The sequence below is a fragment of the Gavialis gangeticus genome, unplaced genomic scaffold (assembly GCF_001723915.1).
Source record: "Gavialis gangeticus isolate Ggan-Ray unplaced genomic scaffold, GavGan_comp1, whole genome shotgun sequence".
NCBI lineage: Eukaryota > Metazoa > Chordata > Crocodylia > Gavialidae > Gavialis > Gavialis gangeticus.
This window is the reverse complement of record NW_017729022.1, coordinates 29093197-29109268: the sequence shown is the minus strand read 5'-3', so window position 1 is coordinate 29109268 and position 16072 is coordinate 29093197. Positions and strand designations below refer to the sequence as shown.

The window sequence follows — 16072 nt, the reverse complement described above, 5'->3', positions numbered from 1 at the left end:
CGTTTAATGCATCTCTTAACGTGCAAGTTTAGAAATGCTCACAAAAACTTGCATATTTGACAAGAGTTGATTCAACCTCCTAAAATGAAGTTTAAATTACAGCCGTGATAGTTGGTTTTGTATTTTTAATTACAGCAATAGCATCAAGCTTTTAAGAATGGATAACAGTCAAACTGAGTAAATGATACATCAGCTGCTTCAAATAGTAGCTCAATATTAGCTTAATACTTCAACAGTAGCTCAAGGCAGGCAAGGGCAGGGACACAGCTAAAGGCAAGTCAGCATTAAATTCACATTCCTCTTTCAACTGCTGTGTGTGTATGCCTATGATAAGCACTAGACAGAAGAAAGGAGGAAGACAGGACAAAACACTGAACAAAAAGTTATCTACACCATTAAAATACAAATCTTGCCATTCAGAGAGAGTAATAAGCCAAGCTCAAGCTTCGTGCTAGATCTTACTTTGAGAAAAATAAGAACGGGAGATTAGAGGTTAGTTTTTAAATAACATTTTTTTTTTCAAATTCAGAAAAGTCCTTACCTAAATCAAAGTCATACATACAATAAGTCATCAAAATATCATGAAGTAAAATCAATCCTGGATTATCTTGACCTTCATAAAACTTGTTTGTGCGATCTGTTCTGTTTACATCTTTTTCTGAAGGAAAAATCCACAGATTTTAAGCATTTTCAAAACATTTTTTACTAAGCCTATATCTAACAAAAGCAGAAAAGCTCTTTAAATTACTGATTTTTCTCCAAACACTGTGGCAGAGCTTTGATGCGTTTACTAAGACAACTATATTCACTAAATGTCATTTTAAAATACATTAAAGAAGTTTTTAAGAGAAAGTACTTAAAAGAAAAAAATCTCCTGTCTGGACTAAAATGATTTACTTATAAGCAGATCTTAAACTTCAAATGTTACACCCTTCTTATGGAAACCTCATGATTAAATGCAAATATTTTCACTGAATACACAGCAACCCTGAGGACTATTTCAAATGAGTAAACTGGAATATACCACTTCTGAATGCATGTAATATTTAGCATAACAGAAAAATAATGGAAAAGTTACTCTACAATCAAGGTAATCTAGAGAGGGACTGTTATATTTGTAATTACTTTGTACATTATAACAAGTATTATGGACTCTACTTTGCCAGGCTACTGTATTCACCACTGAACTCAAACTGCAGGCTAGTTTTTCTATGTATTTTGTGCATTGCTTCAATATACAATATGGAGTTCATACTGCCAAGACTGAGGTTACACTCATAAAGGATTGCTTATTTTATTCATTTTTAAATGGATGTTTTATAGTTTCAGAGACTATGTGATCTACAGTCTCAGGATCCTCAACTTTTTACTAACATTAACATCCACACCTTGGACACGAGCTAATGTAATCCTTTAATATAGCCGTTTCTTGAATTAACGGGAAGCATGCATGTCTGTTTTAAGAAAGACAGTGGACTATATTCAATTCTTTCTCAACTTCAATCTGCCTGATGAGCAAGACCACAGGCATTCTGTCCACAATGTGCACCTTTTTGCAAAAAGTTCAGTCAAACTGAGGAAGTCCAAACCAATTTAATTCACCTTCAGAGAGAACTGTTTAGCAACAAATTCCATAAACTGGCTAGTTCCCACAACTACTGAAGACTTCAAAATCTGTTTAAAATATGGTCCCTTGGCAAAATAATTTTCAAAACAGAATATGTATTACTTTGGTTTCTCTCATTGTTGATCTGCCACCTCAATTACACATTCAAGAAAAAGGTATCTCATAATGAAGCAACATGAAGCAAAAAGGTTTTGCTATTGGTGACAAAAAAGTATTTCCAGAGTTTTAAAATAATTCTCTCCGTTTTCTGATTATACTGGACTTTTTAAAAAAGTTTTAATGACACTTCTACTATATCAACATAGCAAGTTTATTTTCAATGCTTTTTTAATGACAAGGCTGAAGTTCTTCTACTTCATATCAAATTGTAAAAACAGAAAATAAAATATTGATTGTTTTGCTGCAACCACAACCCCATCCAGAAGAGAGGGGCCATATTCTACAGAATCAGCTGCGAAAACAGAGATTTGACGCTGAGGAACAAAATGATTGAAACTGTTTGAAACTATTGTTTTAGTCTCTCTGCAAACTCAGGACAGCCACACCTCACTGATTTATACTCACTGCACTTTTACATTATTAGTAACAAGAAAGTTGAGATTCTGTACTCTATTCTGGCAGCAAGTTCCTGGCCACAGAATATGAAAAGCAATGAACTTTATTTTCTAATGCAAAAGCACCTCTTTTTACTTTGACCAAAACTTAACCCATCTGCATATGCTGTGCTCTAAATTTGTAAGTAGAAAATTACCTATAAGACTCCGGTAGTCTCTTAATCTTGAATTGCGTTTTTCTTGCTCCTCACTGACTGATTTCCACTGAAGTTTCATCCTGAAATATTCATCTCTAAAAGAAACAAAAAACATTTTGAAAGCAAATGAAACCTGTTAAATAATGAGAAGTGAAATGATTTGTCACAAGCTCTCTCAGAACACACACACACACAAGAGGAGCAAACAGAAGGAGTACAAAGCGGTATCAAGTAACTTAATTTACAGTATATTCTTCAATTACATACAGTGGCCTTTTTAAAATTTGTCAAACACTGCCCAGTAATGCTAAATATTTGTCTCTGAAGTCTGCAGAAAGCTTTCCATAGCACTACAATTAAGCATAAGCTTGAAAAAAAAAATCTGAAGCCCTTTATACCATTGGCAATATAAACTTAATCTCTACTCACGTCTTTCTTTTTTGCAAGTTAGTTCTTTCCTCCCTGGTGCTGTGCCAAGGAAAATAACCCAAAAGGAATTTCCATACTTCTTTTCTCAAAGCATGGCAGAGCCCCTAAGGAAAGAATGCATATAAAATACACAGATAAATGAATACGCTAGCTATGAAACAGTTCCACAGTAACTGAACATTTTCTAAAGCAATAATTTTAACTGAAAGAGACAGTGCAGAGACTCCTCCAAGATTTTATAAAGTAGCTGTACTCTACAGTAGCTGTAGATCTCAGTTTGTAGCCTGGTATGTTCTTTTTTTTTCCCTTTCTTTTTTCAAATAGCAGAAAAACTAAGTCACAACTAGAAACTACAGCATGTCAAAAGCATACAGACAATCTTACATATAAATCACAACCAGTCAAGAAACTGTCATCTCAACAACTTTTTCACAATCTAAGTAGCCCATGCTACCATATTCTCTCATTAAATGATTACTTCTACCTTACCATTACCCCTGCTTCACACAAGAACAGCCCTTGTACTTGCTATGAGCAAGCATATACACTGTACCAGAAGAAAAAGACAATAATACTTTCTTAATTGTCACTGTCACCATTTAATAGCCCACTATGATTTACTATAGTAAAGGTATATTCCATTATTTCCTCATTCACCCACTGGACTAAAGTTGGGGAAATGATACACCAGTAAGTACCATTTGCTGCATCACTTGGCCTTACCACCAATTCTAGTTAGAAGATTCTTTCTGGCCTCTTAACTGCCCCAAATAGTTTTGATATTTTTAAAATCCTGACCCCATACAAAGACAGCACGCTGCAACTTGCATTCAGAAGTGGCCTCAAGTGTTCACTTACTGGGATTTTGGGTACTCAGGGCACTAAAAATACACTGGCCTTCTTAGCATAGGTTTACAGAATAAAAACAAGATTGAATGCAATTTAGGCTGCCATATAAATGCTAGTTGGCAATAAGCCAGCAATATGAGGAAAGCAGTTTTCAATGGATATCACAAGTGCCTGCAACAGGCTCCTGAACCACCTGGTAGGGGCTTTAAATGACCAGCACAGGTGGAAGAGGTACCACAATCTTGCACCACACTCCAAGCCATTCTCTTCATTACTTCTCTCAAAAGAAATTTTGCTGTTGCTGCTGCTGAATTGCCCAAGATGCAGTCTGTCATTTACTTCCAAATCCTTTTAACCAGTCTAAATTATCCATTTCTTGTGACACCATTTCTTTGTTATGTTATTTCAGGACTATGTAACTGGTACAGTTTAACATGAACCTAAATACTGCTGAAGAGCCATGGGGCCTTTGGGATACTTCAAGTGTAACTTAGCTAGTGCAACAAGAGACTTTGGGGACCACTGAAAGGAGACAAGACATCAGACTAGTTGACTTAACACCTAACAGTGGTTTAATTGACAAACATTAAAGTTACCCCTTTGAATATCATTTGCTTTATGGAGTCAACATGTATCAGTCTTCCTTCTGAATCCATGTTCTTTGTCCATTCCTCAACTGACACTGGCTCTCTTCTGCTAACTTCAGGTCGTTTTCCTAGATAAATCTAAAAATATTAAGAAGTTGTTACAAACCTGATTGCATGGACCCACTGTTTTTAACATACATACATGAACAACATTAAACCCTATTCCCTTCTCCATAAGCCCTTGGGCCCTGAACATATCAATCCCACTGTGCATAGGGAGTTCAAAGGAACAGTAGAGAAGATACAGTTGAGAAGGATTTCAGGACTCCATGGGGGCTCTTTACACATAATAGCACAGTATGGATTTGAGACTAATAGAGCAGTTCCTGTGTAAATACAATGGCAATTTCTGCTAACAAAAACTAAGGCCAAGGCAGTTTTGAAAGCACAAGAGCTCCATAGCTGAAAGACTCCTCAGTCCCCAACCTGCATATTTGAGCACCGAGAGGAATCCAAGTTTTGGGCTGTAATTTCTATAAAGATTCATTCATGGCAGAAGCCAAGTCAACTTTCAATTTGCTTTTCAACTATTCAGGAGCCACATTCTTCAGTATGTCAAGACACATCAGTAGCATTATTTCTAAATTAATAAGATTTATCATATATAGATTTTCCTTAATGTCCAGTTACTGAACAAACACAAAGCAGCAATTTCTAGGATATACTGTATTTACTCGAATCTAAGATGGCTTTGGATATTAAACAACCCCCCTCCAATAATTAGAGTCTATACATGGAAAATGTATAAATCTGTTGTAACTAAGTACAGAATATAATTAATAGGAGGTTTTCCTTGAATTCATCTTTCTCCCATTTGTATATCAGAGCAAATAGTGACTGTGAAGCTCAGGTGGCCTGGGTGGGGAAGCCAGGTGGCCCTCTTGCCCTCTGACCACTCACTTCTTTCCTCTGCAGCCTTGCTGCCCCCCCAACCCAGTCCCAGCTCCTCACAGCCTCTCTTTCCACCTCAAGCCCCACAACTTCTGTCCCTTCCCCGCTTGGTCTCTGGATCTTCCCCCCTCCCTTTCCCTGCTTACTATCAGACTCTGCTTGTTCTGTTCCCTGCCTGAATACAGTACATGGAAATAAAAAGTGGGGGAAGGGGCAGGCAGGAGCAGGGCAGATGCTGCATGGGCAAGCAGAGACTCAGGGCCAAAGGACATACTCAGGGACAGTCAGAGCTGCAGCATCTACCTGCACCCTCTCCCAACCTTCCTTTCTGCTCTGTGCAGGAAAAACTTATTAATCTGAAACACAAGAAACCAAAAAACACTGACTGTGAAATTAACATACCCATGGTAATTTTCATATATACAAAGTTACGAGTACCTCCAGAAGCGATGTATTTTACCATTTTTGCCAACTACTGCAAGTTCCAAAACAGGTTTTTTTTGAATACACAAACACACTCCTGAGCAGTACTTTTGTACCTACTTAGACAGTACAATTTCACTTTGAAGTGCTAAATCAGTTCTGAATTCTATTGGGCAAAGCCCAATAGTCAAGTTCTGAGTTTCGACTGAGTTCAATCATTCAAGTCGGCATGGTTCTACCACCAGGTAAGTTTCCTCCTTCCCAGCCTCAGTCTGGGGCTTCAGATACTCCCCAAATCTGTGGCAGACATCCTACATGCAAGCCCAGAGGCCAGGGACCCTGAAGTTCAGATGCTCCCTAGTTTCACTTGCTCTTAGTTAAAAGACCAGGGATCAGGAGGAAAGCAAGAAAGCAGTCCTATATTGCCACAAAATTCTGCAGTCGAATACCCTGCATATGGGGAAACTCACAAGGGTCAACAGGCCCAGGGTGCAAGTGACAGGCCTTGCCCTGAAAAGCCACCTCTTAGCCCACTAGAGGCCTGGCGATCATGGTATTTCCCTAGCCAGGTAAGTATGAAAGATATTAATCCAAAGGCAAAAGGCTCATGATTCACCATACAGTTCATTGGGCTGGGCCCCACCACAAGTCAACAGTGTTTCAAGTCATGGTGACGCCACAGCTCAGCACGGCTCAGTATGGCTAGGGACAGACATTACACATAAACCAGTTTAAGTTATCACAAACTGGTTTAAACCAGTTTGAAAATGGCTTAAACTAGTTTGAGATAAACCTAGTGGAATGTAGTATCAGACTTAACTGATTTGGGTCAAACCAGTTTATGCAATGTCTGTCCCAGACCCCTTCCTGGTTTAAGTTAAACCAGAGTCCCCCCCAGCATCCCAGATCCTTTGCAACCCTGGGCAGGGCTCTGCTCCAGCCCAGCAGGGCTGGCCCTGCCCTTCTGCTCCCTGGCTGCGGCTCCAGCAGGTACAGCGGCATCTGCCTACCTTCCTCGTGCTTCCTACCCCCCCACCCCATTCCCTGCTCAAACAGGGTTCCCCCCCTCCCCTTTGCCTTACACAGACACCTCTCAGCATTAGCTAGCATACCACATGCTGGCTATGGTCCGTGCTGTGGGACACAGGACAAAGGCAGACAGAACAATGTCAGCTTAGGGCTGTTTGGAGCTAATCAACAGGTAGCTGATAATGTCCCCATGTTCCTTCAAGGGAAAAAGTTGTTTAAGAGCTTGAACTAGTGAGAGAGACTTTTGTTTTGTTTGATGGACTGATAAATGGTAACAACTCCCTGCTGTGAAACTAAACTATCAACTCTCTGCTAGCTCCCTTGCTGGTTGGGAGGGGTGGAGGTGTGGGACCCTGCCCTAATCAGAGCACCCTGCCAGGGTGTGGCCACGCCCCACCTCAGCTCAGCACTGTAGGGAGGGCTTCTCTAGTACCCTCTGACTTCTAGCCTTCAGTCCAGAGGGGATGCCTGTTCAGTTACAAAAACTTGTTCAGCCTAGCCAAGTTGGACTAACCTGCAAAGATTGAATCAACTCAGGCTCAAGCTTTTTGAATGTCTATCCCTAGCCTGTCTGTGAGTACTCCAGACACTCCCACTCCCCTCAAAAAGGATCCACGGGATAATCGGCTCCCCCCTTGCAAATGGAATCAGGTATTCTCATCACAAGTCCTAGGATCCTCCAAAAATCTATATACAGATGGGGCACAGAGCTACCTGGTCTAGCTGCACCCCATAGTGTGGTGTGGGGCCATACCAGTCACATGCAACAGGCTGACAGAGCTTCTCATCTACACAGAGGTTTGGTGTAGATGATTAGTGATTGGTGTTTGGAGATTTTGGCCTAACACTGAAGCCTGGTGAAGAAGCAGGAATCACTGGAAACAGGACAGAAAGGCACTGTTCAGCAGTGGGAGTGAAGTGGAAGTCAAAATATATTAAATGCAGTGGTTCACTATGACTTTTTCCAGTCAGCGCTGAGGGGGACTGAGTACAATGGGTACTATATCTTATTCAGACTGGCTGCATTAACCCAGCCTTGTGGCAGGTTCCCATTAGTATGTTTGTACAATATGGACCCTACATTTTATAGAATTGCTCAGTGTGGGCTGCATTCAGTCAACTTCACAGTTTCTATAACTGAGCACACACTGTTTCTGACAGCAGTTTAATGATAGACAATGTATTTAATGAGGTTTTCCTGTATGCAAATAGAAGACGAGGGGCTTTTTACCCCATGATGCTTGGATAAAAAAAACCCCTGTCTTACATCTGAGTAAACACGGTAAGTAGTTATAGAGATGTCGGCCAAATTTACTGACAATTTTGTTTTTGGGGGGCTATTAAGGAAAATTTGAATATTAAAAAGTTGTTGTGCAGAACTTTTTATACATTTAGAAGTCCCAAAAACACTTGGGCTACTTAAAAAAACCTCAGTATTGTCAATCCGTTGAATCTCAGTGCTGTCAAACTCACTGTGATACCCACAGCACCCACAGTAAATGATTCATTATCCAAATACATTACACAGAATTATTTGCTGTCCCTAGAACACCAATTCATTACATAACACATCTACAACTAATCATCCATTTATTTGTTTGCATCCATATAGATTGGTTTAAATGTAAACTGAGATTGTAAAATGACTACTGTAATGATAAGATTAAAATCAAATGAATAAGGAGTGAATGGTCTATATGTCCCCAATTTTTCTTAATATATCTCTAGCCAAGTCACGAGAAAGAAACCAAGCATATACTCAATCAATTTAGTTTATATGAGGATGACACTGCAAGATGATGAGCATCTTAATATTCCACTGGCATCCCATGTTTGGATCCCATGTTAACAATTAGAAGTTCCTCCTTCACTACATTCAAATATGGTTTAATTTCTGACCATCTGTTGGAAATGATAAATGATATATATTCTAAAGCAGTAACTGATGATACTATACTACTACATGGTTTATAAAAAAAGAGACCACAACAGTCTCCAAGGAGGAATGCAGCATGCTTCAACAATTTTAAAATCAGAAAACATGCTTCTCAAGATAAAGGGTTTGCAAGAGAAAAAAAAGGAGTTACGTCTCTATCATGCTTAGAATTTTATCTACACACTCACTCGTGTAATGACTTCAAATCCAGGTTCTTCCTGCTGATTTATCTTTAGTCCTGGAATAGCGTCACTAAGGAAGTCTACCATTTCTGATGGTGGCCGCCGTTGCGTTGACTGGTCACTTAATCGAAAACTATCAAAAATATAGTTGGTCACTTTGGAAAATCTTCCCATAGTTGCTGTATATGGATCCCTCTTCAATTTCTGTGTAATAGCAGGAAGGGAAAACAGAAGTCAACACTGAGCCTAAAATTCATGTGAGCAAAACCCTAATAGAACTTGAAATCATAACAAAAACAGCAATTTTCTACATATTTTAAAAGTTATCAGAGGTTTATATAACAGTAATTTTGTACAGCACCATTCTAACAGGATAAGGAAAATGAGAGATCATGACAGATGAAAAAATTGCTACTACTGATTTGAGTGATTAGTCAGCCCATCACTGGCTGAATCTAGCCAAATAATATTTGAATAACATTTCTCAAGTAGTGCTTACTTTCCAGTGATGAATGACCCCAAATGTTTTTCTTCCATATAGTTTCCCTACCTTTGTAGAGAAAAATATATATCTTTTAGCACCCTGGAAGAGCTGTTATACAAAAGAGTATCTTTGATCACTATAGCTGAAAAAACAGTTCAAATCACTCTACCTTAAACCAATCCACAGGGTGAAATTCTGGCCCTACCCAAGTCCCTAGGAATTTTGGCAACAACTTCCATAAGACAAGATGTTACCTAGTTTGGCAGTTATAAAGACAGAGTTTCCTTTAACAGTACTGTGCCCTGAAAAACTATATTTCCTACACCATCTTCTTAGTTGAAAGAACATTAGGATAAACAATAAATCGAAACACATTTCAAGAAAGATTAGTTAACATATATGTAACACCTGCTCTTTCTTTCTCTGCCCCCACTGCCACGCAGAAGCTGAAGAGCATATTTAAAAATGTATGTATTAGTAACCTAAACTAACTGGATGTCTGTCCCAAGCAGAACTGAGTTGAATAGTTTCCTTATTGAAATAAAGCCTGTACAACATGGAGCTTTAAGTAATGAATATAAATGGAATTTATGAACATATACATAATAAATAAAAAGCAATGTTCTTTCCTTACAGAAAGTAAAATAATGGCTTTGAGAACATGGCAACTGTTTGAAGAACTCATTTAAGGGGCTGGGCATGCTTTTAAATCACTTTGTAATGTCAAAGGAAAAGCACATTTAATACATAGAACATACTTGTAGTAAGCCATATGATGGTTCATCAAGGAGATTTTCAAAAGATTGTGAAAGACTCTTGTTCTGACAATTCACAAGGAGTATTCTTTTATCCTGTGGAGATCTGTAATAAAATCAATACATTGGTACCCTGTGATACAGACAGTTTTTCTGCAAATGTTTTTCAAATGCTAGTTTTTAAATTGTAGTTTGTGCTTTGAGGCAAACAGAACCAGCAAAAAAAAAAAGTCATTTTTAGTCTCTTACTCAACAAACATAAGCATTTTTTAAAATATTTTTTAAATCACTTGTATTATTTACTCATCAGGTCTGATTAACATTCAAAATTACACACCATCATTAAGACAATGGTTTCAGCTTCTTAAGTGTGAAGTGCTTTAAAAACTCCTGACTCATTATGCACTGTATAAATCAGCTGATGTAAAAGAAACACTAGCAGATGCAAGCACCCACAAGTTGATGCTTGCACATACTTAATATAAGAAAGGAATTGAACAGGGTCTTTATGTTTTCATATCCATTATCGGAATGGTCTTCAATAATAGATGAATTTCATGCTCAGGTACCCAGTAACAATATTTCAATGATAAGAAGTTACCAGTAACAATAAACAGCACTTCACTATAGAAATACAAGTTTCTTGATTTTTATGAGTTCCCCTATAGGAATGCAAGTTTCTTGTTTTTTATGAGTTCCCCTCAAAACAGCAATACTACAATTATATAACACCTACTTGCAGCCAAAATACATTCAAACTCACATGAATGTAACTTCTAAACAGTGTGGCATCATATTCTGAAACTACCATATTACAGCCATGCAAATTATTTTCCTGTTCAAAACCCAAAATGCTAAATCTACCTTTAACCCTGATAAAGCAGCTGAGTGAATTCAATGCATTTGAGTAATCTTTTATTTTGGTGGTAATACTGGTCACACCACTGTACATCTGTACCTCCCCATAGTATACTAGTTAAGAAACCAGTTGGTTAAATCCACTATTTCTAGTTTTTGACGCAAAACAATGTTTTTATTTTACTATAACCTAGATCACCTACCTTGTTATTAAAGCCTAAGATAAGAACTTTAATAACTGTTATCTCTTTTCAATTCCAACAGGACAGGATATAGTGTTAATACTAAAGGATATGAAATCCGACAAGAGATCTCATTTTCAGGCAGCCAGAGACTGCAGTCATAGTTCTGAAGTAATGGCAGTTAATAAACCTCAACTGGGTTTTGTTAAAAGCAACACAAAGGGCAAAGGTTGAGTCATGTATTATATGCTTTGCCAAGACATGAAAATGAAAACCCGTGTAAGAAATTTCCATTTTAATTAAACTCTCTCTCTCTATGGGCAGATACTTGAGTAATGTTCAAAACAGTATGTGAGCTTAAGTACTCTTAGTGAGCACCTATTCATAATATTCCAGTTTTGAAAGCATAGCACCACAGTTCCTTTCAATGAAACTGGAGATACAGTCAAACTAAAAAGTACAGTATCTTCCACATGAACAACTCACTTAAATATTTACTCTGTGCTACCATTAGCAGTGACATGATATTTTGATAGAAGAACATTGCTAGATGGAAGGCAAAAATATTATTAGATCTGATTTTTCTCTACTTTGATATCAAGTCATCTAATATTTAGAAAACAGTTAAACAACCTTAAATGAGAACCAAGGACCTGATAATACAAAACATAAAAGAATGAAGCAAAGTGACTGTACGATTTAACATTTAACAACTACGATTCTTCAGAGAGAATAAAGCCAGCTTCTCCCCCTAGAAGACATTTTAACTAAAGTAACCTGTCATAAAATTAAACAAAAAATGATTTAGCATGGCAAAGGCAGAAAATAAGCTTCTGATGAAGTGGTTTGTAGCTTATCAACACGTATGCCTCCCTGAACCAGTCGGTCTCTAAGATACCACCCTGTTCTGCCTACTATGCGAAAATAAAGTTGGAAACTGATTGTTTTCACAAACTGTATGCCATGATGTTACACTTATTTAGGCCTCATGCAAAAGATTTAACTGGAATTTAAACACCCAAATATAAAAACTGCAATCTTAAAAGCCCATGCTCAGCTGCCATTTAACTTAAAGGCACTAAGGTGCCTCAGCTTTTAACCTACAAGTTTCCCAGGCACCTTATTTCTTAAGTCTGAAGGATGACAATCCTTGTTACAAATCACTTGCTGCCCAGAAGTGACCATCCTGACACTGCCAAGTAAGTCAGCACCTTTCTCATGCTCAAGCTCAACTGTGATCCAAAAACTAGGAATTCTTTCCCGTCACCCAGAAAGGGTTGAGACAGCACTTGTTCTCAGGGCACAGGTGACAGATATTCTACAGCACGGGTTTTCAACTGGGGGTCTGCATACCCCTGGAGGTACTTCTGATGGCCTCAGGGGGTACTAGGCAGTGGGCGCCGCTGCCACTTTTGCCATTGGCACTTGTGCTGCTGCTGTGCCACTGGCACACTCACCAATCAGCTGCTGGGCAATGCCCCCCACTTGCCTGGCTGCCGGTGGAATCCTGCCTTCTCAACCAGCCACTTGGGGTACAATGACCCAAAAAGGTTGAAAATCTACAGGATTGGATTCCTCCTCCCCCAAAATGCAATGGCAGAGAGACTGTTTTCTGCTACAGGACAACTGGATGAGTGCGTGGTGGTGATGCTGTCCCTCCCTTAATATATAATAATCTACCACAGAGGTGTCAAACATACAAAGGAGATCCAGATCCAGCTAAACCAGACAACCAGATTCAGCCCACCAGCCTCATCACCACAGCTGCTGGAGAGCCCATGCAGAAACAGTGTTAATCCCTGCAGCTGTAAGAGTTGCCGTTTCAGTACACCTCCAGAATCCAGTAAGTTAATGCCACTTGCCTTTTCCACCACCAAAACCACAGGTTTCAGTCACCCCTGGTGACTAAAATAGGCAAAAGGGGAAAAAGAGGAGTGAGTTTGCGCGCAGCAATGAAACAGTAGCTCTGGCAGTTGAGGGAGTTAACACCATTATTTACAAGTCGTCTAGCCTATGGCAAGCCGCCACCATCCAGGGAAGATGGGGGATTTAGGTTCAATTCCCTCCTCTGCCTGAGGGATCAAAATCACACATTTCACCATTTAGTAAAGGGCCCAAACCATCAGGCACAAGCTATTCCTTCTGCTTCCTATCCCTTCTGTGGAAGCTATACCACTCTACTGGAAACAAATTCAAGATGATCTGGGCTACAGAGATGGAGCAAAACTTGTAATCTAGGGATCAGAGCATTCACCAGAGACCAGCAGGAGACCTAACTTTTGGTCCCAGCGCCAAGCACTTCACCCAAGAGTCATTTTATCCAATGACTCTTTCACATAAAAATACATAAATAGCGCCTGGAGCAGGAATGGGAATCTGGATCCACCCTTTGACAATGAAGAATCAATGGGGGGAAAGGATCAGCAGAGGAGGGGATAAAAGTTATGGGATACAGAACTAGGAAATATTTCACATATATGAATTAGTGAGTTAAAATTTTTTTAAAAAATACACCCTTGTTAATAAATCAGATTCACAGTCCCATCTTTATACTTTCAATGTAATTCAATTTATGTTAGCAAACTGCAATATGCATAACTCATGAGTACTTAGCATTGCATTTTAATCACATGAAATAAGTCACACTGTGAGACTAGCATATATTTTCAAGTATTAGCGTTTTTATACTATCATATTAAGTACAGTTAAAAACTGAAAACTGAAGAAAGAAAAATCTGTAATAATGCAAAAAAGTGTTACAGAGTATGGAGGGACGGAGGGGAATTAAAGCACGCAAGAAATATCAAATATCATAAAGAATGATCATAAAAATCTTTGCTCTATAAACAAGGAACACACAAGCCTGATCCAAGTTATTAAAAACGTTAATGAGTGGCCACTTTTAATGCAATAAAAAGAGAGCAATATCTCTACAATATTTATTATTTAATTAGCCTCTTATTTTGAAGTCTCTGGTACAGTTTTGGGTTTTTGCAAAAATATTTACACATACACACACGTGTGCATACTCCCCTCCCCCACACCTCTACAAACTTGTCTTGCGATCACTACGATTCACCTGACAGTCCAAAACACACCTTTAAAATTATATCATCCTTAATCCCCTTACAATGACCGTACCGTGCACCCATGCTCCCACGCACTCACATATCCATCAATTTAAGTCGCACAAAGCAGGCTTATTTGGCACTCAAAAGATTACCTGGAATTCGGGGCAGATTGCTGAGAGTGTAAACAGACTTAACATTTGAAGCTCTTCAAAGGGCAAGGGGTGTTGGCTGAGTTGAGATAGTGTTTTGAACTATTTTCAGATACAGCGATCCAAGACTCTTTTGTGTAAGAGTCCTATTAGGGTGCTAAAAGATATATTTTTCTCTTCAAAGGCAGAGAAACTACTTAGAAGAAAAAAACAGAGGTACACATCCTTTGTAATACTCTGAAAATGGCAGAAGTGCTCCAAAAATACCCCCGAAGAAACAGTAACTACTTCCATTACATCTGCAATTCTCTAGATCTTTCAGCATCCTGGAATGCGCTGTTTCTCACCATAACACTTGAATATCCTCTATTTAGGGGCCAAACTCTGGAGTATTTTTTTAAATAAATGGGGAGCACAGCAGACTATAAGAAAGACATCAGAACCAGGAGACTAGGGACTGGAGAGCAGGAATTCCTGCAAGCCTCTCCACATCTGGTCTCTGAGTTCCAGCAGGAGATTCTCCTGCCTCTGGCAGAGGGAAGGGACTGAGAGGGTAACTGCAGAATACAGCAGCACCCTATCACACCCCCAGCTGAGTACATGCCACTACATGTAGCCATGGCAATTTTAAAACACTATAAGTGCTGGGGCTTGCGGCAGGGGGCTAATATGTTTGCCCCAGTGGAGGCATATTTCTGAATCACTTCAAAGTGCTGCTGCATTTGAAGTGCTTCAGTTGTTAAGTGTGTCCATACCTTAAAAGCATCCAATCCATCTCCAGCATTTTCAGCAGTGTTCCATGAACAGCCATAAGACCAGCTAGGGCCTGTCCATTTCAAGGCTGGGGCAAGGTTTTTTGAGCAGTGCAATGAAATAATGGGGTGCAAACACAGGCTAAGCCCAGGCTAGGAGTTACAATGTAAAGATGTGCAAGGAGCACAGGCTTGTTGCCACATGAATTGGCAGGAGCACTTAAATGTAGAGCTTTGTCTGATTTGTGGAAAGTCATTATATCGAAAGGTGATAACAGCAGCAACTATAGCACTGGCTTAGGCAGTACCTTTACGAATGACAAAAATGGAATTTGACAAGTGGCTGATGTCCATTAGCGCAACTAAAAGGGCTGCACAATTTAAGCTTGTTGCCTACTGCAAGCTCATCTATAAGAGCCTGAAGTTCAAAGTCCTATATGATTTTGGGGTTTTTTTTAATTCCACATGTAGGGGGCAAACTTTAGATTCCTATTTTTTTAATTTGACCAATTTTGTCCAGATAAATGAAACAGTGAAGCACTATATTTTCTTTGGAAGTGACAAGGATTTTATGCCTTTACAAGAAATTCTAATGAAAATATAATTCTGATCCAATAAAATAAATTAAGATGCATACACTTTAATTTAGTACAGCTGTATACATTTAAAGTAATGCTAGAACAGTTAAAAATAAGCATTTTGCAATACCAAGGTCTTAATTTTCAATATTTTAATAGAATATTTTATACAAGAGGGAGTTAACCTGAGGCTCATGAGCTCCTGTCTGACCATTACTCTTCACATCGTTCCAGTAGTGGTGGCTAGGGTCTATCATAGCATCAAGAAGGGAAAAGAGGGACAGTGGAAACAGCCTGCATGGTAGTGGCAGCAGAGTTGGGGGAGGAGACAGGAGAGGCAGCAAAAAGAGGGCCTGGCACTGCTCACTGGCAGGGGGCTGCACACAGTAGAGGTCCCAAGGAGCTCATGCAGGCCCCCAGCACACAACCCAGGTCCATGATCTATGTAGCATGCAGCCCCTTGCTGGTCTGAAGTTGGA

At 39.1% G+C, this 16072-nt stretch overlaps 1 protein-coding gene across 2 annotated transcripts in view; it reads right to left on the bottom strand.

The window, feature by feature from the left end:
- Positions 1-16072, bottom strand: part of TBC1D15 (TBC1 domain family member 15) — a 91340-nt gene that overhangs the window by 27539 nt on the left and 47729 nt on the right. The window contains exons 6-12 of one of the 2 annotated variants that reach the window (XM_019514736.1): positions 10007-10109; positions 9264-9314; positions 8771-8968; positions 4253-4381; positions 2808-2911; positions 2379-2473; positions 542-658 (exon numbers count right to left, since the gene is read on the bottom strand). In XM_019514736.1, the coding sequence (XP_019370281.1) occupies positions 542-658; positions 2379-2473; positions 2808-2911; positions 4253-4381; positions 8771-8968; positions 9264-9314; positions 10007-10109 (797 nt within the window). The remainder of the gene's footprint in view (positions 1-541; positions 659-2378; positions 2474-2807; positions 2912-4252; positions 4382-8770; positions 8969-9263; positions 9315-10006; positions 10110-16072) is intronic. The other variant, XM_019514737.1, reaches the window with a different exon arrangement.